This window comes from Dasypus novemcinctus, chromosome 2, assembly GCF_030445035.2.
Source record: "Dasypus novemcinctus isolate mDasNov1 chromosome 2, mDasNov1.1.hap2, whole genome shotgun sequence".
In the NCBI taxonomy this organism is placed as follows: domain Eukaryota; kingdom Metazoa; phylum Chordata; class Mammalia; order Cingulata; family Dasypodidae; genus Dasypus; species Dasypus novemcinctus.
The window spans coordinates 76,045,973-76,066,692 of NC_080674.1; the positions used below are offsets into that span (position 1 = coordinate 76,045,973).

The 20,720-nt window shown below is 38.5% G+C and overlaps 1 protein-coding gene across 1 annotated transcript in view; it reads right to left on the reverse strand.

Annotated features, from left to right (window-relative positions):
* ANKRD31 (ankyrin repeat domain 31) overlaps nucleotides 1-17,963 on the reverse strand; it is a 235,287-nt gene extending 217,324 nt beyond the window's left edge. The window contains exon 1 of the mRNA XM_058274931.2: nucleotides 17,540-17,963. Within this exon, the coding sequence (XP_058130914.1) occupies nucleotides 17,540-17,643 (104 nt within the window). The 5' untranslated portion in view covers nucleotides 17,644-17,963. The remainder of the gene's footprint in view (nucleotides 1-17,539) is intronic.
* Between the last annotated feature and the right edge of the window lie 2,757 nt (nucleotides 17,964-20,720).

Genomic DNA, 20,720 nt, shown 5'->3' on the forward strand with positions numbered 1-20,720 from the left:
GGGGAGGGGGAGGGGAGAGAAATAAATAAATAAATCTTAAAAAAATAAATGAAAAAATGAAAAAATGAAAAAAACAACAACAACAACAACTAACCCCAAAGAAGAAGAAAGCAATAACAAAGATCAGAACATAACTAAATTAAAGAGAAAACAATAAAGTGCTCAAAAAAAAATAAAACAAAGAGCTGGTTCTTGGAGAAGAGCAATAAATTTTACAAACACTTAGCTAGACTAACAAAGAAAAAAAGAGAGAAGATACAAATACACAAATAAGAATTGAGAAAGGGGATATGACCACTGACCCCACAGAAATAAAGCTATCATAAAAGGATACTTTGAAAAACTATATTCCAACAAGAAGGACAATTTAGAGGAAATAGACAAATTCCTAGAAACACATGAGCAGCCTACACTGACAAAAGGAGAAATTGGCAATCTCAATAAACTAATCACAAGAAAATAGATAGAATCAGTCATTAAAAACCTCTCAACAAAGAAGAGCCCTGGGCCAGATCACTTCACAGGTGAATTCTACCAAAAATTCTGGAACAATGAACACCAATCTTGCTTAAACTCTTCCAAAAAAATCAAAACAGAAGGAACACTGCCTAACTAATTCCATGATACCGACATTACCGTAATACCAAAGCCAAACAAAGACACCGCAAGAAAGGAAAATCACAGACCAATCTCTCTAATGAATCTAGATCTGAAAATCCTCAACAAAATACTGGCTAATCACATTCAACAACACATTAAACAAATCATACACCATGACCGAGTGGATTTCATTCCTGGTATGCAAGGATGGTTCAACATAAGAAAATCAATTAATGTATTACACCACATAAACAGATTGAAAGAAAAAAAAAATCACATGATCATACCAATAGATGCAGAAAAAGCATTTGACAAAATACAGGACCCCTTCTTGATAAAACCACTTCAAAAGACAGGAAGAGAGGGAAGCTTTCTGAACATGATAAAGGGTATATATGAAAAACCCACACCTAACATCATTTACAATGGTGAAAGCCTAAAATTTTTCCCTTTAAGATCAGGAACAAGATAAGGATGCCCACTATAACCCCTCTATTTAACATTGTCTTAGAAGTACTTGCTCGAACAATGAGGCAAGGACCAGATATAAAAAGCATCCAAATTGTAAAGGTAGAAAACAATATTTCACTATTTGCAGACAACATGATCCTATACATAGAAAGCCCTGAGAAGTCTGCAACAAAGCTTCTAAAACTTATAAAGGAGTTCAGTAAAAGTCTCAGGTTATAAGATCAATACACAAAAATCATTTGCATTTCTGTACACCAATAATGAGCATCTGAGGAAGAAATCAAGAAACAAATATCATTTACAATAGTAAATAAAAAACCAAGTACCTAGGAATAAATTTAACTAAAGATGTAAAAGACTTATACACAGAAACTACACAACACTGTTCAAGGACATCAAAGAAGACTGAAATTAATGAATGAATACTCCCTGATCATGGACAGAAAAACTAAATATGATTAAGATGTCTATCCTACAAAAGTGATCTACAGATTCAATGCAATCCCAATAAAAATCAACGCAGCATTTTTTAATGAACTAGAAAAACTATGAAATTTATTTGGAAAGGAAAGATGCCCCAAACAGCCAAAGACATATTGAAAAAGAAAAATGAAATTGGAGGAATCATACTACCTGACTTCGAAACATACTATAAAGCCACAGTAGTGAAAACAGCATGGTTTTGGCACAAGGATAGACACAATGACCAATAGAACCGAATTGAGAGTTCTGATAAAAATTCTCATATATACAGTCATATGATATTCAACAAGGCCACCAAACCCACTCAACTGGGAGAGAATGGCCTCTTCAACAAATGGTGCCTGGAGAACTGGATATCCATATGCAAAAGAATGAAAAACGACTACCATCTCACACCTTATACAAAAATCAACTAGAGACAGATCAAAGACCTAACCATAAGAGTCCAAGACTATAAAGACCTTGGAAAACAATGCAGGGAAGCAGCTACAGGACCATGTAATAGGAAATGAGCAGCAAAAGCACGAGCAGCGAAAGAACAAACAGATAAATGGTACTTCTTCAAAATTACAACCTTTTGCACCTCAAAGGAGTTTGTCAAGAAAGTGAAAAGACTGCCTACCCAATGGGAGAAAATATTTGGTAACCATATATCTGATAGGAAACTAATACCCTGCATATATAAAGAACTCCTATATCTTGAAAATAAAAAGCCAACCCATTTAAAAATGGGCAAGAGATTTGAACAGACGTTTCTCTAAAGAAGAAATACAAATGGCTAAAAAGTACATGAAAAAATGCTCAAAATCACTAGCTATTAGGGAAATGCAAATCAAAACCACAATGAAATACCATCTTACTCCCATAAGACTGGTGGCTATCAAAAAAAGAGAATACAATACAAGTGTTGGAGAGGATGTGGAGGAATGGCAACACTCTTTCACTGGTGGTGGGAATGCAGAAGAATCAAGCCATTCTGGAGGACAGTTTGGTGGTTTCTCAAAAAACTAGCTATAGATTTACCATATGACCCAGCAATTCCACTGCTGGGTATATACCCAGAAGAACTGAAAACAAAGACACAAACTGATATATGCACACCAATGTTCACAGCATTATTCACTATTGCCAGAAGTTGGAATCAACCCAAATGCCCGTCAACAGATGAATGGATAAATAAAATGTGGTATATACATACAATGGAATACTACTCGGCTATAAGAAGGAATCAGTACAAACACATCGGATAACATGGACCTTACGTTGAGTGAAGCAAACCAGGCATTGAAGGACAAATACTGCATGACCTCTCTGATATGAAATAAGCAAATCAAGCTGTCTCATAGAGCTAGAGACTGGATGATAGGTTTATAGGAAGTTGGGGGGGGAGAGGAAGGTTATGAGCTGATGCCTACATGGGTGACATCTATGATAAGCTGGAGGTAAGTATTTGTACATGGAAGGGATAAGATGAGGGCATAGGGGTACCTTTAGATGGAGCTTTGCAGGCTTGAGGGGTCTAGGGTTGGAAGGATGGATCAGATGGCCCAAGGATTGGGGAGAGGGCTGGGGGAACTGTTGAACATGGGAGATTGAATTAAATTAATTAAACTATAATGTTGAGTGAATTAAACTATAATGTTGAGAAAACTCTTTAGAAAATATTATAAGGAAGGATCACCTATTTAAGATGCTTGGGGGGGGGCATCTGGCACAAGGGCTGGCTTCTAGGGAGTGAGTGCACATCTTGTCATAGTGTGTTATATCATTGGGTGGAGACCCATACAATGAGTAAGAAGGTATACCCACATCCTGGGGAGGTCTGATGCTCTCAAACAGAGAGAACTGTGTCTCTCGAGAGAATCGGTGGCTCTCAATGGGGGAGGGCAGTCTACTACGTCAAGCCCTCAGTATTGTTGCAAATATCTGTGAATCTGGTCCTTCAAGCAGTGAAGATTGATTGTCACTGTGGGCCCCAGGAGGGAGGGGGAGAGAGGAATAGAACAGATAGAAGTAGGGTAACTGACGGGCAATTGGAAGTGTCCACAAGACCAAGCAATGATGGACATAGGACATGTTAAATTACACCGAAAATGTATAAAAGTCTACAGGGTAAAATGTAAACCATAATGTAAAACATAAGGTAACTAAAAATTTAGAAAAGTGTACACTCTAAAATATAAACCATAATGTAAACCAAAATGGAATCTTGTTTGACAGCTATGGTTCAATATCTGTACACCAGCTTCAGCAAATATAACATAATTATGTGAAAAGATCATTGCTGGGAAAGGAGGAAAAGGGTTTGATGTTGGATATATGGGAGTCCCCTATATTGTGTATGTGACTATACTGTGATCTAAAACTTTTTTGAAGACAAATTTAAAAATTAGAAAAAAAAGAAGAAAGGAGGTAGACATTGAGGAAGAAATGAAAGGAACTGCCTCACCACTTTACGTACAGGGCAACACCTATTAATGAAAGGCAAAACGCCAAAAGCAAAATTTTACGACATTTTTCATTTTTTAATATCCCCATTTATTTTTACTTTTAATTTTTCTAGTATGTATTCTATTTCTAATCTTTAAACCTATCACTACTATTTCATTTTCCTATTAACTTAATTTGGCAATATATTAGGCTTCATTTTTTAAGAGGTTTTGGACCACAGAGGGGTTAAACTATGGCAGGGGAGGAATGCTGGTGTGGGGTATTATTAATGGGGGACACTTGGTTGGGAGGGACTTCTCCAGGGCATATATATAGGGTACATAAAATTGTTTGGGCAAACGGACTCGGCCCAGTGGTTAGGGCGTCCGTCTACCACATGGGAGGTCAGCGGTTCAAACCCCAGGCATCCTTGACCCGTGTGGAGTTGGCTGCGCAGCGCTGATGCGCACAAGGAGTGCCCTGCCATGCAGGGGTATCCCCCGCGTAGGGGAGCCCCACGCGCAAGGAGTGCGCCCGTAAGGAGAGCCGCCCAGCGCGAAAGAAAAGTGCAGCCTGCCCAGGAATGGCACCGCCCACACTTCCAGTGCCGCTGATGACAACAGAAGCGGACAAAGAAACAAGACGCAGCAAACAGACACAGAGAACAGACAACCGGGGGAGGGGGGGGAATTAAAATAAATAAATAAATCTTTAAAAAAAAAAATTGTTCGGATACATGTTGGTTATTTTCATAGTAGTTATAGTTACAAACAACAACTGAGGGAGTGCTGAGTTCCTAGCCAGGGGAGCTCCATCACATTCCCCAGTGGAACAGCAACAACCCCCCAAAGTGCAAGGGCCAAGACCAGTGAAGAAGGATGGTCCAATTATGAGCCCTTGATACTAATGACTATGCTTATGAGCCTGTGTGCCTGAAATTTCCACTATGCCTAGGCTGCAGGGTGCCTAAGAGTTACCCCCTGAGAGCCTCCACGTTGCTCAAATGTGGCCACTCTCTAAGCCAAACTCATCAAGTAAATGCATTATCTTCCTCCCAGCATGGGACATGACTCCCACGGATGAGTCTCCCTGGCGCCGAGGGATTACTACCAATCACTAAGTGGTGATGCAACTAGAAAGAGCCTTGAATAAAAGGGGGAAATGGTAAAGATAAATGAGTTTATATGGCTAAGAGTCTTCAAAAAAGAGTCAGAGGTCATGAGAAGGATTATGCTTACACACGTCTCAGCAGGATCCCAGAGACAGCCAAAGTAGATACAATCCCAGGTACTGGTCCTCCTGAGGGCTACAGAGACACATGGGGTTTATAATCATGGCAGTTGGCTCTGGAGTTCAGTGCCTTGTCAGTGGGCCCCGCCTGGGAATTTGTGTTCCTGAGTGTGATGGAGCTGAACTCAGATGTGAGCTTTCTGCACATGCCTCTTTTATCACTTTTACTGAACCTGTGGTTGGTGCTGGGACTGGCGTATACCCAGGAGACTGGCCATGTTCTAGCTGGGCCATGAGCCTCGGCAGAGTTGCAGCCCTACTCTCCAGTTTGTTGAACTTGCACAGGTCGGCTAACAGGGAGGTGGAGATGGTCAACCACCACAACAGAGAACCAAAAGTGCCTACAACTCCAAGCAGAAGAATCATATCCATCAACCACGGATCTAAACCCAGGGTCCACAGGATGGAGGAATAAAATATGGATTAGAGTAAACTAACTGGTATTCTACTATAGAACTACTGTGACTAGTAATGGAAGAAACTGTAGCATTGACCTGGAGAAAGTGGCCAAGTTAGTTGCTGAGGGCAGGGAGAGGAAAACAGAGATGGAAGGGGGGGGCATTTTTGGGAATTGGAGTTGTCCTAAATGATATTGCAGGAACAGATGCCGGACATTATATATCGTGCCATAACCCACTAAATGTACTGGGAGAGAGTGTAAACCACAATGTAAACTATAATCCATGCAGTGCAGCAGTGCTCCAAAATGTATTCACCAAATGCAATGAATGTGCCACAATAATGAAGGAGGTTGTTGATGTAGGAGGCGTGGGGGGAGGTATGGGGGAACCTCATATTTTTTAATGTAACATATTTTGTGAATTATGCATCTTTAAAAAAAGACAACTTAATAAACATATATATCAAAATTTTAAAAAATGAAGAGATAAAGGATATTAAGAAGAAAGGCGATGATAATGATAATGATAAAAGGGTCAATTCACCAAAAAGACAAAACAATGCTGGGTGAGCATAAAGAACAATTTGAAGGCCTGCAAAGAAAAGTAACAGAGTTTATGGGAATGAAAGACACAATGAGAGACATATAATAGCAGATTTGACTTGGCTGAAGACAGAATTAGTGAATTAGAAGACAAAACACCTAAACTTAAAAGAAGATTAAAAGGAGAAAAGAATGGAAAAATTTGATCAGTGTCTCAGGGAACTGAATGACAACTCAAAACACACAAACATGTTTCTCCCAAAAGGAGAAGAGAACCGGATAGGGACAGAAAAATATAATTGAGATAATAATTACTGAAAACTTCCCAACCCTTGAGAAAGACAAATATCAATATCCAAGGAGAACACACCTCAAACAGAAAAAAATCCAAGAGACCTATTCCAAGACACCAACTTTTCAGAATGTCAAATGCCAGATATAAAGAGAGGACTCTGAAAGCAGAAGAGAAAAGCAATGTATCGCATATAAGGGAAGTTCAATAAGACTAAGTGCCAATCTCACAAATATATTTAAGGTTCTGAAAGAGAAAAACTGCCAGCCGAGAATTCTTTGTCAAAACTGCCCTTTGAAAATGAAAGTGAGTTTAAAGTCTTCACAGACAAACAAAAACTGAGAGTTTGTTACCAAAAGATTGGATTTACAAGAGATACTAAAGGGAGTTCTGCAGCCTGAAAGGATAAAACAAGGGCAAGAGACTTGGAGAAGAATAAAGAAATGAAGAATATTAGTAAGGGTAACTAAAAGGCTAAAAAGACAGAAAGATGTGACAACGGAAAGGCAAAGGATAAAACGGATGAAGTTAGTAATGCCTTTACAGTAATAACATTGAATGTTAATTGAATGAACTCCCCAATCAAAAGACATAGACTGGCGGAATGGATTTAAAATAATATGAGCCATCTACATGCTGTCTACAGGAGACTCACCTTAGATGCAAGGACACAATCAGGCCAAGAGAGAAAGGTTGGAAAAAGATATTCCATGCAAATAGTAACCAAAAAAAAGATCTGGAGTAGCAATACTAATATTACAACAAAACACTTGCTAATCAAATTCAAAAGCACATTAAAAGAACTGTACAGCACAATCAAATGTGTTTTACCCCAGATGTGCAAGGGTTGTTCAACACAAGAAAGTCAATTAGTGTAATACACCACATTGACAAATTGAAAAAGAAAAATCAATCATCTCGATTAATGAAGAAAAGGCAGTTGACAAAATAGAACATCTTTTATTGACAAAAAACACTCTGAAATATACAAACAAAAGGAAACTTTCTCAACATGATAAAGTACATATATGAAAACACAAAGTGAACATTTCAGGCTTTCAACAGTGAAGGATGGAAAGCTGTCCCGCTAAGACTGGGAACAAGACAAGGATGCCCACTGTCACCAATGTTATTCAATATTGTCTTAGAAGTTCTAGCTAGAGCAATTAGACAAGAAAAAGAAATAAGAGGTACCCAAATAGGAAAGGAAGAAAGAGAAATTTTACTATTCACTGTTGATAAGATCCTATACCTAGAAAATCCTGAAAATTCCACAAGCTACTAAAATAGACAAGTTCAGCAAAGTGGCAGGATACAAGATTAATATGCAAAAAAAGTGAACAGTGCTTCTATTCACTACTAATGAGCAATCCAAGGAGAAAGTTAGAAAAAAAAATTCCATTTACAATAGCAACAAAAAGGATCAAATATTTAGGAATAAGCTTAACTAAGGACATAAAAGACCTATATTCAGAAAAATACGAAAATTACCAAAATAAACCAAAAGAATAGCTAAATAAATGGGAGAACATTCTGCGTTCATGAATTGAAAAATAAAGTATCATTAAGGTGTGAATTCTACCCAAACTGATTAAACACAATCCCAATAATAATTCCAGCAGCCTTTTTTAAAGAAATAGAAAAGCCAATAATCGATTATTCCTTCCAATTTATCTGCAAGGGTAAGGGGCCCTGAATAGACAAAAAACATATTTAAGAAGAATGAAGTTGGAGAACTCTCATTTCCTGATTTTAAAGTATATTACTTAGCTACAGTGGGAGAAAAAAAAAAAAAACAACGTAAAACAGCATGGTACAGCATGGTAAAGATAGATAGGTTGACCAAGAGAATCAAATTGACAAACAGATCCTTAATGAATGCACAACACTGTGATTATACCCATAGTCATTGATTTTACACTTTGGATGCATTGCATGGTATCTCAATAAAACTACTTTAAAAAGTAATTTCCGCACATTTATGGTCAAGTGATTTTTGACAGGGCTGTCAAACCCAAACACCAGAATAAGAATAGTCTATTCAACAAATGGTGCTGGGAGTACTGGTCATCCATAACCAAAAGAAAAAAGAAGGACCCCTATACCACACCTTATTTTAAAAATGAACTGAAAATGGATCATGAGGAGTGGGAATAGCTTAGTGGTTGTGTGTCTCCTTCTCATGTAGGAGGTCCCAGATTTAATACCTGGTACATCAAAAATTTTTTTAAATAAAATGAAATGAAAAAAATAAAATAAAATAAAATAAAATAGATCAAAGACCTAAACATAAAAGCAAGAACCATAAAATTCCTAGAAGAAAATGTAAGGAAATGTCTTTAAGATCCTGTGGTAGGTGGAGGTTTCTTAAACCTTACACCCAAAGCATGAGCCACGAAAGAATAGATAGATAAATGGGACCTCCTCAAAATTCAACACTTTTATGCTTCAAATGAGTTCATTAAGAAGGTGAAAAGGCAGTCTACTCGTTGGGAGAAAATTTTCAGAAACCACATATCCAATAAGGGTCTGATCTCCATGCTATATAATGAAGTCATACCATTCAACAATAAATAGACAAAACTGAGGGAGGAGGCAAGATGGTGACAGAGTAAGGAGTTCCGAGAGTCAGCTTGTCCTACAGGGCATTTAGTAATCAATGAACGTAACACACCACATTATCAAACCAAAGAAGAAAAATCACATGATCATCACGATTGATACAGAAAGGTATATGACAACATCCAACATCCTTTCTTGATAAAAAATACTTTAAAACATCAGAATAGAAGGAAACTTTCTCAACCGGACAAAGTACATATTGGAAAAACCCACAGCTATCATTGTACCCAATGGTAAAAGACTGAAAGCCTTCCCATTGAGATTGGGAACAAGACAAGGATGCCCACTTCAACAATGTTGTTCACTATAGTGCTAGAGGTTCTATATAGAATAACCAGGCAAGAAAAAGAAATAAAAGACATTCAAATTGAAAAGGAAGAAGCAACACTTTCACTATTAGCAGAGGATATGATCCTATACCTAGAAAATCCCAAAAAATCTATAAAAATGCTACTAAACAAATTTAAAAACAATTGTAGGATATGTGATTAATATGCAAAAATCAGTAACTTTTCTATACACTACTGATGAGCAATCTGAGGGGAAAGTCAGGAAAATAATTCCATTTACGAATGCAACAGAAAAGAATAAAATATTTAGAAATAAGCTTCACCAAGGACATAAAGCACTTATATTCAGAAAACTACAATGCATTGCTAAAAGAAATCAAAGAAGACACATAAATGGAAGAACATTCTGTGCTCATGGATTAGAAGACTAAGTATCATTAAGATGTCAATTCTACCCAAATTGATATAAAGATTCAACGTAATCCTCAGGAAAATTCCAACAGCCTTTTTTAAAGAAATGGAAAACCCAATTATCAAATTCATTTGTAAGGGTAAGGGGCCCTGAACAGCAATAAGAACAAAGTTGGAGAACTCTCAATTTCAGATTTTAAATCATATTACCGGGCTACAGTGGTAAAAACAGTATAATATTGGCATAAAGACAGACACATAGACAAATGGAACCGAATTGATGGTTCAGAAACAGACCCTCACATCTTTGGTTAAGTGATTTTTGACAAGCCTGTCAAACCCACCCAGCTAGGTCACAAGAGTCTAGTTAACAAATGGTGCTGGGAGAACTGGATATCCATACCCAAAAGAAAGAAGACCTCTTTCTCACACCTTATACAAAAATTAACTCAAAATGGATCCAAGACCTAAATATAAAAGCAAATACTATAAAGCGCCTATAAGAAAATGGAGGGAAACATCTTCAAGACCTGGTGGTAGATGGTAGATTCTTAAATCTTACAACAAAAGCACAAGCAACAAAAGAAAACATGGATAAGTGGGACGTCCTCTAACTTAAACACTTCTGCACTTCAAAAGACTTTGTCAAGTAGGTAAGAAGGCAGCCCACTCAATGGGAGAAAATATTTGGAAACCATATATCCAATAAAGGCTTGATTTCCATGCTATATAGAGAGATCATACAAGTCAACAATAACAGAACAACCAATCCAATTTAAAAATGGGCAAAGGACTTAAATAGACATTTCTCCCAAAAAGAAATCAAATGGTAAAACACCACATGAAAAAATATTCAATATCATTAGCTATTAGGGAAATGCAAATCAAAACTACAATGCGATATGTCACACCTTATATAATGGTCACTATTAAAAAAACATAAACAACAGGTGCTGGAGAGGATGTGGAGAAATAAGAACACTCCTTCCCTATTGGTGGGAATGTAAAATGGTGCAGCCTCTGTGGAAGACAGGAAGGTAAATATAGAACTCCCGAGAGATCTGGTTACCCCTCTACCAGGAATATAGCCAGAAGAACTGAAAACAGTGACATGAACAGACACTTGTACACCAATGTCCATAGTGGCATTATTCACAATTGCCAAAAATGGAAGCAACCCAAATGTTCATCAACCAATGCATGTATTTAAAAAATGTAGTATATACATACATTGGAATCCTATGCTGCTGTAAGAAGAAATAAAATCGGGAAACATATGATAACTTGGATGAACCTTAAGGACATTATGCTAAGTAAAATGAGCCAGATATGAATGGAAATACTACATACCTCACTAGTAAGAACTAAATACAAAGAATAAACATATGGAGTTAAAATCTAAACTATAGGTTACTAGGAGATAGGATGAGGACTAAAAAGGGGTGATGACGCTTAATGCATGTAGAAGTTCTAGTTAACTTGGGTGTAAGAGTGTGGAAATGAATAGAGCTGATGATAACACATTATAGTGAGTATAAATAATGGAGCTGGTTTAAAAATGTGATTGTGGTGAAAACAGTAGTTTAGGGATATAAACGTCAATTGAAAGAAAGCTAGAGAATCATCTAGGGACTGAATAACATAGTGAACCCAGAGGTGAATGAGGATTGTTGTTCACAGTATAAATACAAGAATTTCTTCTATGAACTAGAACAAATGTATGTCCCTATTACAAAGAATACAGTGATGTGGGAGAGTAGATATGGCTCAAGCAGTTGAGTGTCCACCTCCCACATGGGAGGTTCCAGCTTTGGCTCCCAGTGATTCCTAGAGAAAACAAACAAACAATGAGCAAAAAACAACAGGCAGACAATGAGCAAAAACAACCAGACAACAAGCAAACAACAAACAAACAGACCAGGGAGCCAACCCAGGAGGGAAAAAAGAATATAGTGATGGAAAAAAAAAGGGGGGAAGCGGCTGTGGCTCAATCAGTGGGGTTCCCATCTACCATATGGGAGGGCCCTGGGTTAGTGTTCTGGGGCCTCCTTGTGAAGGCAGGTTGCCTGGCCCACAGGCGCTGTGGAAAGCTGACTCAGCAAAGTGACGCAACAAAAAGGGAGACAAGTGAAAATGCAGAAGAGTGCACAGAGAATGGACACAGAGAGCAGACAACAAGCAAAGCAGCAAGGGGGTGGAGGAAATAAATAAAAATAAATACACACACACAGAAGAATGCACAGCAAATGGACACAGAGAGCAGACAGCAAGCAAGCCCCAAGGGGGGTGGGAGGAATAAAAATAAATAAATAAAAAGAATATAGTGATGCATGCACAAAAATACAATCAATGTAACTTACAGAATATAGTTAACAGCAATATTATAATATTATTGCAACCATGTCAAGGAAAGTACTAGTAATATATCAATGTTAAGATTCAATAATAGCAGAATAGGGGATTTTTTTCCTTTTGGACAAAGGAAAACATTCAAAGGTTTACTGGAGCAATGACTGCAGAACTCTGTGAGAAAAGTGATAGCCACTGAGCATACACGTTGGATAGACTGTACAAGGAATGGGATGGTGTAACACAGTGAACCATGTGGTGGAAGATGGACTGAGGTTAACAGTACTCATATCTGTACTGCTCTCTTATGAACTATAACAAATGTATAATACTAACATATGTTAATAATAGCGGTGTATGGCAAAAATATACCAACTGTACACTACAGACCAGAGGTAGTGATTAATAGTCTGATAATGTTCTTTCATAATCTATAACAAACGTTCCTCAATAATGCAAGGTTTTGGTGGAGGAGTGATATACAGGAATTCTGCATATTATGTATGATTGTTTTGTAAGCTCACAACTTCTCTAATTAAAAAAATGAGGAAAAAAAGACAAGAAACCCAATTTAAAAATGGGAAAGAGGTGAAAGCACATGAAAAGATGCTCAACATCACTAGCTATTAGGGAAATGCAGATCAAAACTACAATGAGATATTATTTCATGCCTTACAGAATGGCTATTATTTAAAAAACAGAAAACCAGAAGTGCTGGAGAGGATGCGGAAAAATAGGAACACTCCTTCACTGTCAGTGGGAATGTAGAATGGTGAAGCCTCTGTAAAGAGTTTGTGATTCAGCAGGAAACTAAACATAGAACTGCCATATGATCTGGCAATATCACTACGAGGAATATATTCAGAAGAACTGAAAGCCACTGAGTGTACACTTTGGATGGAATGGGCAAAGGAGGGGACTGTATAACACATTGAAACCCGAGGTGAATGATGGACTGTGGTTAAAGTACAAACATGAGAACGTTCTGTCATGAACTATAGCAATTATACAATACTAATATGTGGTGTTAATAATAGGATGTTTTATGAGAAAAACATACCAAATATAAGCTATGGACTATAGACAATAGTAATATTATGACAATGTTCTTTCATCATAACAAAATATGTCCATGGTAGGGTAATGTATGGGAATCCTCTGATACCAGTGATTGTTTTAGTAATTCACAACTTCTCAAATAAAAAAATTTTTTAAAGCAGTAACATTTACAATAGCACCAAAAAACTAAATAGATATAAATCTAACAAAATATATGCAAGATATATATGCTAGAAACTACTAAATAATGATGAAAGAAATCTAAGACCTAAATAAATGCAGAGCTATACTGTGCTCATGGATTTGAAAATCCAATACCATTAGATATCAATTCTTCCCAAATATGCAATCTCAATAAAAACTGCAGTGGAGTTTTTAATTTAGATATTGATAAGCTGATTTCAAAATTTATATGTTACTAGAAATGAATTAGATTAGCCAAAAAAAATTTTTAAAGAGAACTCACACTACCTGATTTCAAGACCTAGTATAAAGCTACAGTAATCAAGATGGGGTGATATTTGTGTAAGGATACACATAGGTAATGGAACAGAAAAAATGTGTCCAGAAATAGAGCCACATAAATATGATCAACTGATTTTTGACAGAAGTACAAGGCAATTCAATGGAGAAAGAAAAGCTTTTCTCACAAATGATACTGCAACAATTGGACATCCATATTGTAGCAGTTTGAGATTATTTATGCATCCCAAACTAATTACTTCTCTGGGTATGATATCTTTTGACTGTATTACAGTCAAAGGATTTTAAGTTTACTTGATAACATCAATTTAGGGCTTTTGATTCAACCACATCAGTAAAGCATGACTCAGGTTGAGTCCCCCCCCACTTTGGTGGGCCTATATAAATGGACACTCACTCAAAAGGACACACAGGAAGAGACAGAGCTTTGTTATTTTTTATGCTGATGCCTCAAGGAGAAATAAACCATTGGCCTGATAGTTTGCAGCTGATGTAGAAAGCCCAGAAAGCCGGGAGCCCTATGCCAAGAGAGAGAAGTGAGGAAGGAGGCAGAGATCAGCAACCATCTTTCATCAACTGACTTTGATGAGAAAGCAACCTTGAGTTGGACTTTTTAGGGCCTTGTAACTATAAGCTTTACCCCAAATAAATACCCTTTATAAAAGCCTACAGATTTCTCCTACTTTGCGTCAGCACCCATTTGGAAGACTAAGACACATAGGCAAAAAGATCAACCTTAACCTATACCTCTTACCATACACAAAATCAACTCAAACTGGATTACAGACCTAGAATAAAATGTAAAACTCTAAAAATTCTACAAGAAAACACAAGAGAAAAATCTTTGCAACCTTGAATTAGGCAAAGTTCTTAGATGTGACACCAAAAAACATGATCCACAAAAAGAATTATAAAATGGGCTTCATCAAAATTTAACTTTCACTCTGTAAAAGACATTACTAAGAGAATAAAAAGACAAGCCACAGCCTGGGAGAAAATATTTGCAAATCACATATCTGACAAATGAGTCAGAATTTCTAAAGAATATATTTTTTTAAAACTCAATGACAAAAAATAAATAAAAATAGGGCAAAAGATTTGAACAAACAATTCACCAAAGAAGATGACAGCAAGTAATTACATGAAATGATGTTCAACATCATTAGTCATTAGAGAAATGCAAATCAAAGTCACAACAAATATGTCAATTAGAATAACTACAATTTTTTTTTAAAAAGTAAACAGGGAATAGATGTAGGGCCTGCTTCCCATGTACAAGGTCCTGGGTTCAATCCCTGGTACCTCCTAAATACAAACAAATGAAAAACCCAATTCTCACTGGGGAGTGGATATAGCTCAGTAGTTGAGTGCCTGCTTCACCAGTACCTCCTTAAAAAAAGAAAAAAAGAAAAAACTAACATACCAAGTGCTGGCAGGGATGTGAAACAACTGGAACTCTCATCAGTTGTTGATGGAAATACAATATGGTAAAGCACTTAGGAAACTGTTTGGATGGAAACAACCTTACCATTGACATAGCAACCCCACTCCTAATATTTACCCAAGAAAAATGCAAACTTATGATAACATAAAAACCTGTGTGCAAATATTTACATTAGGTTCATTACTAACTGTAAAACTGCAAACAACCCAATGTCCTTCAACTGGTTAATGGATAAACTGTTGTACAACCACAAAATGAACATTGTGTTTCAGTAAAACGGAACAGACTATTGATAAATGCAATAATCATGGATGAATCTCAAGTCCATTATGTTAAGAGAAAGAAGCGAGACTCAAAAGGCTATAAACTGTATGATTACATTTTCTTGACATTGGGTAAAAGGTAAAATAATAGTGATGGAAAGTAATTCAGTGGTTGTGAGGTGTTATGGATGGAGATTTGATAACAAAGGGGCAGCACAAGGAGTGTTTTGGGGGGGTGACAGAACTGTTCTGGATTTTGATTGTGGTGATGGTTATAACTCTATGCATTTGTCAAAATGCTCCCTGTACACCAAAAGAGTGAATATTACTGTGTATGTATGCATATGTACGTGGATATAATTTAATATATATGTATATATCTATATCTTTACCTACCTATATATGTACATAAATAAACCAGAAACCTGAGTATCTTCCTTTACTGCTATCTTTCTCTCACCCTCCATATCTAATAAACCACCATCTACAGCTAAACATACTTTCTAAATATTTCTCAAATTTTCCCGTTTCCCCTCCATTACCACTGTGGCTCATTGCTGAACCCTCATCATTTTGGCCTGTTATTATTACTTTCATCCCAAACTTAACCTCCACAGTCTCGCTTTGGAAAAGGTGATTCCTGCTCTAACTGCACCAGCTTTAACATGGAAGCTCATTAGAAATGCAAACTCTCAAGCCCCAGCCCAGATTTCCTGAATTGCAATCCACATTTTAACAAGATACTGGAGTAATTCGTAACTGCACTTAGATTAAAATGTGAAGAGGCCTGGGTTACAGCTTGCCATAACGAACTAAAATTTGAATATGCTTCTGTTCCACTTAAAATCTTAAAAGTACTCTACCACAACCTATACAAAATACATAAGCCTCTCCAGGCTCATTTTTCACCACTCTCCACCTCACATTTTACACTTCAGTAAGACTTTACTGTTTATATATTCCAGTAATAGTGTGCCTAGAATGTGCCTCCTCTTTACCTGCCTAATTCCTACCCACCTTCCAGCATCTCATCAGCAGTCAAACCTAACGAATTCAGACAACCACCTAGGTTGAGGGAAGAGTTCCTCTGGGCTCCTAAACCACCCTGAACATACCTCCATTCCTGCACTTTCCACATCTTGAAATTACTTGTGCATTTTTCCTGGCCTGTAGGTTTCCCACGGGCAGCAGCCTTATCTTTTCCCCGTGTCTATCACAGAGAACAAGTTCAAGAAAGATTTTGATGGGGAAACGGACTTTGGCCCAGTGGTTAGGGCGTCCGTCTACCATATGGGAGGTCCGCGGTTCAAACCCCGGGCCTCCTTGACCCGTGTGGAGCTGGCCATGTGCAGCGCTGATGCGCGCAAGGAGTGCCGTGCCACGCAAGGGTGTCCCCCGCGTGGGGGAGCCCCACGTGCAAGGAGTGCGCCCGTGAGGAAAGCCACCCAAACCCAGCGTGAAAAGAAACAGCAGCCTGCCCAGGAATGGCGCCGCCCACACTTCCCGTGCCGCTGATGACAACAGAAGCGGACAAAGAAACAAGACGCAGCAAATAGACACCATGAACAGACAACCAGGGGAGGGGGGGAAATTAAATAAAAAATAAATAAATCTTTAAAAAAAAAAAAAAAGAAAGATTTTGATGAAGTTAACTGCAGACTTTTTAATTATTATAACACTATCCGTTTCTGGTTTGGTAGGGACTAGTTCCCATCACACATTCTTTCCTTGAAGGAAATTCCTTTAACCCTCTCCTAGATCTGTGAGCTCCAAATTGCTTGAGGCAAAATGCATCTGAGGAATTTGAACCCAAGACTGTGTAAAAGAACGTACAAGGCCCAGTCTAATGGAAATGGCTTTTGAAAAAATGCCATAAAGCCACCTGTTATAAACCTCATTCTGTCCTCTACGTTTAGGGAGATTTGGTTTTGTTTCTTGACAAATTCTTAGTTCAGGCACGACTTCCCGACTCTCATCCTGCCCACAAGCATGCGTCCTGCCACTACCAATTTCTACTCTGAACTCGGACTGCCTCAGAGGGCGATTACCCCGTCAGTGCCCAGGCCTGGGTGCGCAAGAATTGAGGCGCCCGGCCCTAGCGTCGTTCACCTTCTCCAGGGCAGCTCCTCTTCTTCCAGGTCGCTCTCCATCACCGACCCGTCTATGACGGTTTCATCACTGTCCCAGTCTGGGGCCTGGATACCTTCCTCCATCTTCGCCTCGCATTCAGAGCCTTTCTTCCTCTCCTTCTCAAACTCCACTCTACCCCTCCAACGCCCCCTCCCCCAAATAAAATGGTTGCTCTGAGGGTGTTAATAAGAATAAACTCGAGCGGGAGCCTCGCCTCGTCAGGGAAGCTGAGGGAGCGCGGAGGTCGTGAGGAAGAGCCACGCGGCGGAGAAGCAGGCTTCTGGAAGGTGGAGTCATCGCCTGGAAGGCGGAGTCAATGTCCAGGAGGCCGTTCCGGTCCGCGACCTCCCTGCCCGCCGCTGGTCTGAGCTGCACTTCCGAGCCGCGAGCTCCGTGCGGCCCCGCCCCCTGGGCCACCGAAGCCGGAACTGGCCGGCGGTATGCGTCCTCAGGTGGTGGCTTCCCCGGCCGCCTCGGGTTTGGTTGCCACAGTGTCTGGATTCCGCGGTTTCCAGATCTCATTCGCTGGGCGGAAGTGGGACCAGAGGTGTGGCTGCGGGGACCAAAATGGCAGCCGTGCCGCAGGCAGCTCATAAATACACATCATTGGTAGAGACGAAGACCTGGGTCAGGTCACATGCCAGGCTGGAATCTCGTGCGTGAGACCCGGGCGCGGAGAGAGGTGTCAGCGCCGGCCCACCCAGCAGCTCTGGCTCTCCAACATTATGAAATTGTTAGCCAATGGTTACCTTACACCCGAAAAGTGCTTTTGACACCCTGTCATCAAGTGTCACTGAGGTAGGCTAAACAGAAGCTTTCAGATCAGGGATTGGTGGTTAGAGAGGCCAAGTGAGAGGAAGATTCAGGCCAGACAGCTCCTTCCACGTAGCAAGTGTTTTGTATTTCACCGTGAACTCTTGCAACTAGCACTTAGTATTTGAAGGTTTGTCGAATAAATGGATGGAACTAGGATTATGCGATTCCCAAATCCAGTGCATTTTGCATTGCGCGGAATGGTTTTGCCAATATTTTTTAAATTATTTTATTTTAGATCATATTTCAAGCACTGTTTAAAACACTTTGTCAGTCGTTGACTTATTACTCGATTAAGTGGTCAAAAGAGTTATTTTTGCATCTTCAGTTCCCCTATTATCAGAGCGAAGTTCCCAAGGTTGAAAACATAATGGAATAACATCAGAGATGGTCCTCATAAATTCCAATGTGATTTTAAAAGAACCTCTTCTTGTTCTTATAAAATTCAAAGGTCTCAGTGCAGGATAGAGGTGTAAAAATGCTCAAGTGAAATATATTATGAGAAATATGGATATAGGTAAAATTGCATACATAAGACCGTTTTTCTTTGAAGCTGAACAAATGTAGATTAATACTACTAAATGTTAATATCAGACAAAAAAATAACTAAGAGGAGACCAAAGAGTACTACATATTGTATGATTCCATTTATATAAAATGGAAATACTGATTAATTTAGAAAGATGAAATTAGATTAGTGATTATGTAGGGTGGAGGAAGGAATGCTAAGGGGTGTGGAGTCTTTCTTTTTTGAGTAATGAAATTGTTGTAAGATTTTTGAGATGATGAATTTACAACATCGTGATTATACTAAAAGTCATTGATTATATACTTTGGATAGAGCATATGGAATGTGAATATATCTCAATAAAACTGCATAATAAACAAATAAATAATTGTGCAAGAATAGCCAGAAAAAGCAGCTATGTACAGCAGGGGAAACAGAAAGAGTGAAAGGTGAGGAGTTCTCTTGTTTGTTTGTTTTTGTTTATTATTATTGAAATAATGAAAATTCTATAGTAATGATTAAAGTGATTAATGCACCACTTTGTGATTATACCAAATATCATTGGTTGGACACTTTGGATAAATTGTATGCTTTATTAGTATATATCAATAAAATGGATTTGTTTTTAAAAAAGGAATGTACAGATGATATTGTGTTAGGCATCTAGGCTGCAAATAACAAAAAATGCAATTCAAACTGGTTAAAGCAGATAAAAAGAGTGAATTGGGTCATGTCATTGAATCATCCTGGGATATGACAGGATCCAGATACTCAAACAAGGATGAAAGGAAACATAGTTCAACGCTCTTTTGAATTAGCTTCATTCTTAGGTAGTTTCTGTTCAGGTGGTTGTCAGAATTGTCACTAGGGATGCCCCCAAACTAAAACACAATATGGGGGAACAAATGTAGCTCTGTGGTTGAGTGCCTGCTTCCCATGTACAAAGTCCTGGGTTTAATTCCCGGTTCTTCCTAAAAAGAAAATTAAAAACAAAACGTAATATGGCTAAATTGTGTTATTCATCTTCATCTTAGGCCTTTGCTTTTGGAAGGCAGAAAATCCAAATGGCTGCTTCAGCAAAACTTCTAGCTTCCCTATCCTTGTGACATCAATATCCATGAGCAGTGATTAAGTCATATGTAATTGCCATGTAATCATCATAATAATGGCAGTAATACATACAAACAAAATATGTTACTGGGATTTGTTAATTTCCAAATAACCACTTTCAAGTACACATAGTTTGGAATCTAGATATAACTGGGAGTGAAAGATTTATTTTATTTATTTCTCCCCCTGTTGCCCTCCCCCCCCCCCCCACCGTTGTCTGTTCTCTGTCTATTTGCTGCGTGGTGTTCTTTGTCTGCTTCTATTATTGTCAGCGGCACAGGAATCTGTGTTTCTTTCAGCAGCACATCTTGCTGCATCAGCTCTCCATGTGTGCGGTGCCATTCCTGGGCAGGCAGCACTTTCTTTCGCACTGGGTGGCTCTCTTTGCAGGGTACACTCCTTGCGGGGTGCACTCCTTGCACGAGGGGCTCCCCTACACAAGGATCACCCCTGCATGGCACAGCACTCCTTGCGCGCATCAGCACTGCACATGGGCCAGCTCCACACGGGTCAAGGAGGCCCGGGGTTTGAACCGTGGACCTCCCATGTGGTAGATGGACACCCTAACCACTGGATCAAGTCCGCTTCCCTCCATGTGTTCTTTATATAGTGAAATTCTATTTATTATTAGTTTAATGATTAATGATGATTGTGAAAGTTATTAATTTCTTATTCAGAAATAACTTTTAAATAAATGGAATGCATCAAATAAATAAAAATCCAATACTT